The sequence below is a fragment of the Bacillus rossius genome, chromosome 1, assembly GCF_032445375.1.
Source record: "Bacillus rossius redtenbacheri isolate Brsri chromosome 1, Brsri_v3, whole genome shotgun sequence".
Taxonomy (NCBI): Eukaryota; Metazoa; Arthropoda; class Insecta; order Phasmatodea; family Bacillidae; genus Bacillus; species Bacillus rossius.
In genome coordinates, this window is record NC_086330.1 from 61,943,126 (window position 1) to 61,954,568 (window position 11,443).

General features: G+C 37.5%; 1 protein-coding gene across 11 annotated transcripts in view; it reads right to left on the reverse strand.

The window, feature by feature from the left end:
* Positions 1-3,320, reverse strand: part of LOC134536670 (DNA-dependent metalloprotease dvc-1) — a 44,517-nt gene extending 41,197 nt beyond the window's left edge. For 4 of the 11 annotated variants that reach the window (XM_063376575.1, XM_063376562.1, XM_063376553.1 and 1 more), the window contains exon 1: positions 2,946-3,010. Coding sequence is in view for 1 of the 11 variants with exons in the window: in XM_063376507.1 (XP_063232577.1) it covers positions 3,073-3,084 (12 nt within the window). In the remaining 10 variants the exon portion in view is untranslated. Of the gene's footprint in view, positions 1-2,945; positions 3,126-3,291 lie in introns of those variants that run through there. The other 7 variants (XM_063376584.1, XM_063376507.1, XM_063376530.1 and 4 more) reach the window with 7 other exon arrangements.
* Between the last annotated feature and the right edge of the window lie 8,123 nt (positions 3,321-11,443).

The following is an 11,443-nucleotide window of genomic DNA, read 5'->3' on the forward strand; positions in this document are numbered from 1 at the left end:
CAACATTCAATATCATTCTCTAGTTTCAACTCAGCTGAGACTTAAGTACCAATTGCATTTAATTGTACATCAACCTGTCAACTGCTATGAAACTAAATGTTTTGTCATGAAAATGACTATAAAAATATCCACTCATTTGTGACACAAACTTTCATATTCTAGCATTGCACTGATTGAAATGATTCTTTATTGCAGGCATTGGAAGAACATTCTGCAGCCAGATATGTCTGTCCAGGAGGCTTTGGACATTATATTTGTTGATGCTTAAAATGAAGCTGGTACTGCAGAAACTGTATATATCGCATCACCGGATCCATCTGTTCTGACTGATGAAGACTCTGGTGATGAAGATACTGATGGAATAGCAAAAAACTTGAATCCTCGGCAACTAAGAGCACAAGCAGATTTACGATGTAATGATGAAAGGGATGAAGACCCCAGCACTTTTCAACACCTAGCTACATCAGCAAAGATAACATGGGTGCATGGGAACATGGAATTGTGTTTGAAAACTTTTCCTGAACAGGACTGTAGTAAATATAGGGACTTTTCAATTGTAGAACTGTTTGAATTATACATAGATGATCATATCATTTATCATTTTGTTCGGGAATCAAACAAGTATGCTATTTTCAATAACTATGAACATCCTCGTACTACTAAGAATGAAATTAGGTGTTTCATTGGAATTTTGATTCTCAGTGGTTATAACAGTGTTCTCAATAAAATAAATTACTGGGAAAATAGTAAAAACACCAGAAATCAGTTAGTTTTCAATGCAATGAGAAGAAATAGGTTTGAGCAAATCCTAAGGTTTTCGCACTGTGCAGAAAACAATACGATTAAAAAGGAAGACAAAATGTGAAAATTAGGCCCTTGATAGAAAAAATCCAAAAGAAATGCCTAGAACATTTCATTCCTCAACAAAAGCTCTTGTATGATGAATCAATGGTGAAATATTTTGGAAAACACTCATGCCTTTCCACTTCTTCTTTGACAGTCTGCTCACTGGGCTAAATTTGCTATCTTTTCTTAGATATATAAAGGATACGGTGGTACTGGCACAATTAGAAATAATAGGATACCTAAATCTTGCCCAATGTCATCTAACAGTATTCTACTAAAGAAGGAAATAGAACATTATGAATCAGCTATTGTCAAAGATGATGGTGTCATAGTATCCAAGTGGGTCAATAACGCAGTAGTATCCATTGCATCAAACTGTCTTGGTGTTGAACCACTTTCTACAGCAAAATGATATTCCCAGAAGGAGAAAGCATCATTCAAGTGCAACGCCCCTTTCTTATTGGAGAGTATAGCCAGAAAATGGGTGGAGTTGACCGTCTGGATCAAAATGTAGGCACATACAGGATAAACATCCGAAACAAAAAAATGGTACTGGCCTCTGCTGTCATGGCTAATTGATGTGTGTGTCCATAATGCCTGGCAGCTGGCAAGAAATTCAGGAAATAAATATTCACATTTAGAGTTCAGGCGTGAAATTGTCCAGGTGTACCTGTCAAGGTTTGTGAATCCATCCAAAGGTTTGAAGACCATCTGCTTCATCAAACAAATCAATAATACCTGATGAAGTCAGATTTGACAGCTTGAATCACCTCGTGAAACGGTGCAAGAAAAAAAGATGTGCTGGAGAAGGATGCCGCTTGAAGACGTCTGCAGTTCGCACTAAGTGTGGAAAATGTGATGTGGGACTGTGTTTGGACTGCTTTGAAACATTTCATTCTAAGTGAAATTGAATTGTTAAAAAAAAACTTTGTAGGCCTTACAGTGAATGAACTTTGGAGAAATAGATTGGTGAAGAAGATTAAGTATGTGATATGAAAATAAGCTAAAAGGAACACCAATATTTTCAATTTATGTTGATAATTTTTGCTCTCATAACTGCTTAGCGTGTCCATATGGACACGTGTATTTTTAGCCACTGTAAAAGAAATAGTTTTTTTATATCATTTTTTTGTGATTATATAGTATGTTTTTAGTTTATATGTTGAAGGAAAATGAAATCATGAGAAACAAAATTAATTTGGGCAGTAAAGGGTTAAAAAACAAAATTGGCTTTCAAATGTTATGTATGTTTTATAACATTACAGACATTCCTCTATTTACATTAAAAAGTGTTAAAAAAAATACCTATTGGTTTATAAGAAACTACATTTTAGGTTACATTAGGTAACTTGTGCAGTGATGAGACAGTAGTCATCTTGGGCTTTATTTTTTTTATTAGCCTAGCCAAGACTGTTTTCCAAGAGAGATTGGCCTGATTGCCTATGCTTGCTAGTGATGTAAATTTTGTTGTGCTTTATTAGCATAGCCGAGACCATTTTTAACGAGATTGGCCTGATTTTTCCTGCAGCCTTATTGTTTTCTTTATACTTGTATCTTGATCCTGAGGTTTCTCCAGAGAATCTTATGAATATAAAGTAACCGACGCTGTTTTCAAAAAGATAAGGATTTTGGGAGATATGTAAAGTAACGGTATCTGCGAAAAAAAATGCTAAAAATCTGAAAATACTTTTATTATGTGCTCTTTCACTTCCTCTTTTCAATAAACCCGGCGGAGATAAGAAATTCCAAATACTTTAGGAGATATCAAATTTTTTAACTATCATATTTGGGCGATATTTGTTTAAAAAAAATTTAAAATTCCGAAAATACTTTTATTCAATACATTACGACAAGGGTCAAGACTGTTTTCAACCCTAATTAGGCAATATTTAAAAAATAAATAAAAAACAATACTATATCAATTTAATTAAACAGTATGAATTCACGAATTAATAACTTTCAATATATAAATGTTTTTTTATGAAAACTATAGTTAAATTTTTAAAGAAAGGAAAATACACTTTAGAAGGTAACATCTAAATAAATAAAAGAAATTCAAAAACAACACATTGAGTACTACAATAACTTTTTCAACGTACAACAAAAATTAAAGCCAAATACGAGAGCAACTTAAACCATAAACAACTTTCAAAACTAATAACCTTTGTACAACAGAATAAATTTATAATTTAGCCTTTGACAATACAGGAAAAATGTTCAAACAACCTCGGTCAACATCCATAATGTATATATGAAACAGCAACAAAATACATACAGTATTCTACCATATTGGTTTCCAAGACATAACCTCTAGACAAAAACATCTGCCCTAAACATTTTAAAAGCAGAGATCTTTATTAACAATAAAAATAGAGTCTTATCACTACGATATTTATAAAAACACATAAATTTATAAAAAAAAATTCTGAAATGCATTGTACTGACCGCTTTTTCTAAATTGATCTAGTTAAATTGGGTGACGGAATTAAACCACAAACAAGGAGTATAGAAGTTGGACAACTACAAAGAGCGGTGGACAATACCCTAACACACCCGAAGAATTCACTTCGGCCAACGTCGGATGTTGTTTTTCTGTTGACAAAAAATATAAACACGGCCATCGTCCGCTATCTTAAGAGTTATTAAATACTAAGAAAATACTCATAATAAAAATTTTAAGGCAAGTAATTGTACTATATTTGGTCAGATGTTTAATGTGACGACAGTCGTCGTACCCCCTCAGGTGCAGAGGCCGTACCTGGCCACCGACGTGGGCCTGAGGTAATGTGTTTCCCCCCAAGTGAAGTGCGACGGCCAGGGACGCACCCGCGTGCGCCCTAGCGGGCTAATGAGCCTTTTTGTGCAAGAGATAATTCTGTGTTTTTGTATATTTTCCAAATGGTCACGGGCCTCAACGAGTATGTAAATATTGTATTATAATTTATTAATTCTGTAAACTTGTTGTTGATTAATGTTTCGTTTAGCTGTGTAAATATTCTGTGTTTCCTCAAGTATGATAGTATGTAATTGCAGCATGGCGCGCCGCGGGGCGGGACCTCTCCCACGCCGGCCGATTTCCCCTTCCCTCCCCGCAGACCGCGGGCGCCGGCCCGCGGGCGGGCGGGGAGAGTCAGTCGTGTTCAGGGCTCGAACGAGGACAGTCGTGTACGCCGCTCCGCGCTGCTCGCGAGGCGCGTACCCGGAGCTCGTGGCCAACCTTTCGTCTTCAGTTCACGAGTTGATACGGCAGTCAAGCTGCCTCCGCGAGTCATTCGCCGCGTTACTGAATTTACGAGTCGTCGAGTGACGTTACTAACAGAGTGTTCTAGACCGCGCACGTGCAATTATGGGACTCAGAACTTCTATCGTCGTACGAAACGTTATGTAACGGGGCGCGCGCGCACTGCGCTTCTTTACGGTGTAACCTTAAACGGGGTCAGTATTACGTATAAACACTCTCAATCTGTGCCAGGATGTCTTAATGGGCTGTACGGTGTTACGGGAGTCTAGGTCGTCGCGGGAAGGGAGCTTGTTCCGCGGCGGTTCCGCCAGGCTGCGGCAGGCTATAAATCGTTAATAAAAGAGGCTCGTGAAATCGTCAACGCCGAATCGTTATTGGAACAGTTTACCAATATTCCTCTCCACCTAACTCCTCCCGCCAGGTCCCGCAGTTCCCAGTCCCAGCCACGTTGGCCTGGATCCACACCCCACAGAGCAGTACGGGCATAACTGGACAGTCTCGCAAGCAGGGAAACGGGGGCCTCAAGCCGAGGGACGTCAAATGATTGTAATTAGGATTCCATTTCTGTGTTTGAAAATATTTGGTTATTAAGTTTTGACATCGTACCGACCATGGCCTTTAAGCCCGTGCTCCGCACCGCCAGTACCGTATCCCATTTTAGGAGCGCGCCCCTTGCCCAGCCGGATTGAGTCAGGCGAGCGCCCCGGGCGTGACCTCAATAGACAACAAACCTCATTAACAGTCAGCGCGGCCACTGGCCTTAATTAAAATGTCCGTGACTATGATCGTGTCAGATTAGAAGAAATCCAACTAAAACAGCTAACAGTGAGACAATATGTTGATAAATTTACAGTCGCCAACTTGATGCCACAATTCAAATAATTAAATACTACTATAAAACAGTTGTTAAGCCTTAAGGGGATTGGTGCAGGACAAAAAAAAAAGACATTCGTCAGAATTTGTTGGAAATTAGCTTAAGTGTGTTATAAATGCTTGTTTATTACTACTGTACGGCCAGCCAGCACGTATATAAGCTAGCGGGTGAGATTTGGCAAGCTAGTGGCGAGAGAACTTCCGTGAGGGGAGGTTGTCGAATATTGCAGCTCTGAGGCCTGCCATCTAGCGGGAATCTTTCGAAGGTCTTCCACAATATCGCCTTTCTCTTTCTCGCTCTCTCTCCAACACGGACACCCAACCAGCTCTTATCTTCGCTTCCCATCTCACCCTATCCTTCATTCTCGGATCAGGTAGCCACCCTTCCCCGCGTAGACTTTCGTGTTACTGAAAAATTTGTCCAAAGCTGAATTTTTGTACTGTGGTAGAGTTGACTATGCTTAATAACATACCGAAAGTTTACCGCTGTAGTCCTTGTGCGTTATCACCGAAAATTTGCATTTAAGTCCTAGGTGACAGCAACTTGCATCAGTCCATTAAAATGCTACCCAATTATACAGTTTTTAATTTTGACTGTCCGTAAACTTAGCAAAATAATCTAGAAACTGTAATACACCCATTAATGTTAGAAAAAATTTTAATTTTTAATATTTAAGATATGATATAAAGCGATTAATTCACGACATATATATTTTTTTTTATCTTTGCCACCCAGATAAAAATACGATTTACACCGATTTGAAGAGCCCAATGCGAAAAAATGTCTAAATAAATGTTTTTAATTATACTTTTAGCTTTAAGATAGTATATTTATAAAGAGTCTAGCATAATTAGTTGCCTCATTAAAGCTGCCCGAGCGTTGCAGTGTACTGCGGCCGTACTGATCTTTCACGGCCGGCGGGCTTTGAAACTCGCTGCGTACTGCGACACTCAATAAACTTGGTCTTATTTAGGGATTACTTAAAATATATTTAATGCATATGATAGGGTGTATTCATGTTACATCTATTGAGATATGCATATTCTTTTTTCTTATATGTATGAATGATTTTTGATACAATAAAATTAACAATAAACAATTTCTGCTGGGAACTTGTAAATCAAAATTCTAGAGGACCTCTGGTTTTATATATGTGTTCGTATTTTGTTACAAAAATTTTATTATTAAAAATTATTTTAATACCAAAAAATATAATTATTTTTTATTTCTAATACATTAAGTATATTATTTTACATCAGAACTGTGCAAGATTTAATGTAGCCTATATTATAAAATATATATATTTAATTGTATGAAATTAGTTTACTACATAACAATTGAAGAAAACGATACACCGTAAATGTGCTTATTGAGTTTTGTCACTTTTATAACATAATTCGTATGATAATATTATTTTTTTTCCAGAAAATAAATAAAACATAAGTTGTGTTGTAAAATGTATTGATAGAATTACATATTTAGTATTTTTTTTCTAAGTTAATTCATTGGAGTGCTGCGCCTAGCTTACTTCGTTGAATTGCTAGTGGCAAAGAGCGGTGGTGGATGTTTTTGCAAGAGTTTGACCGTATTTTATGACCCCAGCTGTGAGAGGGTGTTCGTCCCAGAAATCCTAACAGTCAAGGAAAATAGCCTTTCTCTGTAGTCACGTACGGGTCTGCTACTCGCTTAATATCGTCAGTTTATCACAACTTTCCGGGAAGTTCTATTGTTGTTATTTATTTATAATTTAGAAATTAAAGAGTCGATCATACTAATATTTTTACCTAAGCAAATCGCATCCTGGAAGATTTTTATCTACGTTTGCAGCAAAAATCACTTGCAGTTAGAAAACTTTTATTCTTTCAGAGTAAAATTCAGTCTGGAATTACCATACATTAAAAACCTTAGTTTTCTGGAGCAAAAAACGTCCCAGCACGAGCGACTTTAACACTGCTGCACACACACTACGCAGCTTGAAATACATTAGTGGTCAGACTATTGTACCAGACACTCAAAATATACACATTTAAACCTTACAAAAAAAACACAGACAATATTTATGAAGTGATTTTTACGCTACGCTCAACATATTTATGTAACATGTAGTCAAATTTCTAAACAAAAAATATATTTCTTACCTTTTGTGATTAAAATTACCAATTTAATAATATGACGTTTAAACTTTGAGGTGTTTATCACAGTTACCATGTAGGACATTCTTTTATATTACTTTGGTGCCATAATGAGAACCGGCTTAAAAAAGTATTAAAGTTATTAAATTTACGAAACATTTTTGTGGATCATTGTAGAAATTATCATTAAGGACTCAACTGCTCATTATTGGTGTGATCACAAGGTTTCATCGGTAAACTTTTGACGTGTTACTAAGAAATGTTCATTCTACTACTGTACAAAATTTTTGCTTTGGGATAATTTTCCATGTATTAAAAATTTTTGTTTCTTAACAGCGAAATTAGTTCCGACCCGAGCCTACTTCGACAACCTCGCAGTAGTATACACTACGCGGCTCGGATCGCTTTAGTGGTCATACTAATTGTATGAGACACTTAAAAAATATACCAATTTAAAGATGAATAAATATGCAACAACGTTTACTCTAAGCGATTTCCACGTTGGGCTCTTTAATTTTATGTAAGATGTATTTATATTTTCTTAAAATTGAATGAAAGTGAATTCGTTAACTTTAATGATTTAAAAGGTCTATTTTATAGAAACATGTTTAAACTTTGTGCTTTTTATCAGTATCCTCAGATGGGGCAATGTTTCTAGATTATTTTGGGTTCCAAACTGACGGATTACTCCATAAACTGCATTTGCAATATCCATTATTGAGGATCGTTGCAAAAAATTGTCATTTTCGACTTAACGCTCGTTTTTGGTGTGACGCACAAGGTTTGCGGCAGTACTTAAACTTTTGTCGTGTTACTAAGAAATGTTAATTCTACTACTGTACAAATTTTCGGCTTTGGGATAATTTTCCATGTATTAAAAACCTTTGTTTCTTCACAGCGAAATTCGTCCCGACCCGAGCCTACATCGGCAACCTCGCAGTAGTATACACTACGCGGCTCGGATCACTTTAGTGGTCAGACACATTGTACCAGGCTCTCAACAAATAAACTAATTTAAAATTTAAGAACTAAATCGTGATCGTAATATGGCCGCCATGGTGATTTGCGAATTTATGGAGAATAAAAGCAGTTAAAATTTTATGTAGTTTCCAAGAGACATTATTACATCACCAATCATCTAAAATAACAGGTTTACAAAATTTCAACATATTCAGTAACTAGTCAGTTTTTTCAAATGTGTTAGTATTAACAATCTGGACCATATCTAGTCGGTGAGGTCTGTATTGTTACAAACTATTCTGGTATTTGGATTTTGAAGCTACGTACTGATTCGCTTTCAATGTCTATTAAAATATACCTAATGCTAATTGCAGGAATATTTCTACTCGATTTCAAAATTATAATTCCTGAAAATTTGTAGCGGACACGTTTCAATGTAACACTTTTTGATTTTCGAGTTATGTTGAAGTTTCACATGTCACTTCGTGTACACGAGATGGCCCCTGCTCTGTTAGCAATGAGTCATCACAACTCACAACCGGTGCCGTCTGTACGAGCGTCTTCACAAGTTATCCTGAAATATGTTCTTAAATAATAATTCAAGTGAATTCTTAAAATCCTACACACCTTATCTTAAGTGTCGTAAATAAATCGTTATATTTTGTAAATCCATATAATATAGGAGCCAACATGGCGCGAAGCGATGGACGCGATACGAATAATATTTTTTTTTACCAGCCACTACATCAGTAAATATTTGTGGTTTCCATTCGTTATGAATTCAAGCATGTAACATGTGTACTGCTTCTTCAATTCGGCCACAGTTAAATGGGAGGCTCTGAATCACTGAAAACTCCTCAACCAAATCAACGACGAATCACAGGCATTACAACAAACAGTTGTCACAAGTCAAGTAGCCAATGAGCAGGTGACATTTTTCGAGTGCGTATAGGATTGTTGAGACTATCCTACAGGTCAATGGCAACGCGCCCTTACGCGCATGGTTAATACCCCGCATGAGTAGAGTGTAAAGGCGTAAGCCTGGGACACACTTAGGTCCTCATCTAACCGCGCACACTTAGATTTAACTCAGGATAGGGTGAAAAATATTTACTAATTTTGCAGTCCTAACAGTCACCAACGAATAGCCAGCAAAATACATAAATAAGCTCGCGAATATTGTTCGTGAATGAAGGCGATGCTGATACTTTGGAAACGTTACCAGCAGATATTAAATAATGTTTAACTATTATTTACGTTGCTTACTTCTTAAAACTGCATGCATGTAAACTGATTTTGTGTGAGACTATGTTGAGTGTTTTCTGCTACACTTAGTTTTCTGAAAAAAGTATATTGTGGCTTAATAAACTTGTTAACATTGATGCCTGTCATAAAAAAAAAATCAAACGTAATTATACGGATACATGCTGAGTATAGTTTATGAATGGTTCACGCATTGCTGGAAAAAAAAACATGTTTACAATTTTACACATCTTTTTGTTGTCGCATCGTGTCCATCGCGTTGTACATATGCAACTCTGAAAAATAAATATATAGTCAAAAAAGCTATAATAAAATAATCTCTTATTTTTTTTATTCTTTTTTCGAAGCGCTCTAATGGCTTTCGATAGTTTTGTTATTTTGTGTACTCTGCTTGGTGGAGGTTTCACTGTTTGTTTGTTTGTTTATCGTCTTTATTGGTGGCGAAGTTAAGGCGGTACGCCTTCTCTTACACTTAACCACTTTTCTGCAATTACATCAAAGATTTGAATATTAAAAACAAAGCATGACATAGACTAAATATTAAGAGAACAAATTAAAATTTTAACTTAATGTGCTAAATAATAACTAAGAATAACCATTCAATTATACGCCGAGCTAAACCAAACACGTTCTCTTATCTACTGAAAATGAGTACGTTGACCTTCATATCAGTTTCCCGCGAAATCCCGTCTCCTCTTCGTAAACAGCAGACAGCTGTGGCAGAGTGGGAACGAGCTGCAAAAAGTTTGGAAAACTGTCGCAAGGTGTCACTACTGTCCAGCGCGCTCCATAATTCCTCGTATCCGAGCTTGCACGCGGCTCAAATTTCTACAGCTACGTTTTTACTTTAGGTCCGACTGCAATAAGCTAAAGACTAAAATAAAGTCAATCATTCAGCCGACATATATGTAGGCGTTTGAATTACAAATGAAAACGCGAATGTTATTAAATTCGCAAATGAATATCACGCAATTTCGTAGCAGCTCAGTTATTAAAATTCAAATTGTAATTACGTTAAATTAATAATGATTACAGATAAAATAATGGTCACAGTCATATCTCCCGTGTCTGAAAATTTATCTGCGAAAGTTTTACCACTGAAATCTTTATAGTTTTTTTAATAAAGTTTGAATTTAATAAATTCCCGAAAATCAGCAAAAACTTAATTAAAATAAAAAAATTAAAAAATAAATTTTACACCAGAATGGTTCAAATCTTCTCTAGCAGCTGAATCATTAACAAATATATTGTTTTTTTTAATACGATGCTGGTGCACCAATCCCCTTAAGCACACAATTACCAGGTGCTACCTTGCCGTCGTCCGGGGTCTCGGGCTCGAGTCCCGGTGTGGCTCCTAGTGGGAAAAGGCGGTTCTTGCTACGTATTGTCCGGGTGGGCGCCAGACTAGCTCGGTTCTAGTCGTGAGTTTGGGGTCGTGGATGTATGTGCCCCTGCGTGGCCCACTAGGGCCGGCGGCGGTGTTGCGTGAGATGATTTTAAATAAGAGGCGTGGAGTTGAGGTGGTGGTGTCGTACCTTTTATTCATAGGAACGAGTCGTACACAATACAACACTCTACAGATGTCCCCGGGGGGGGGGGGGGGGGGTTTACTCGTTATTCCGTGGCGCCGTATGGTTTGTGTTCCGCGTTACGTGGCCTCGGACGCTGTTACGTCTCAGACGTCTCACTGGGTACGCAGGTAACGTAATTTCGTAACACAAAGGCGGGACACAAAATACACTGAATTAAGGGTGCGCGCACAGGTTACGTGGCACTCGTTACTCGGGTAACGTAAGTTAGCAATACAAAGTACGGGACACAAAAATGCACTGAATTAAGGGGGTGCGCACAAGTTACGTGGCACTCGTTACTCGGGTAACGTAAGTTAGCAATACAAAATACGGGATACAAAAATACACTGAATTAAGGGAGCGGACGATTGGAGACGGCCAATCCCGTATGCAAATGTCTCGGCGCGGGTGTTGTGCCCACTGTGGTGAAACACGCACCGCAATTAAGTTTGTCCAAGTTCCCTTGCGGGTTTGTGGTCAGCGCCGCGATCTGGGTCTGAATCGCCTCTCGCTCCCTGGGCCCGAACCCGCCGGGGGCGCGTGTCTGTAGCTCGCC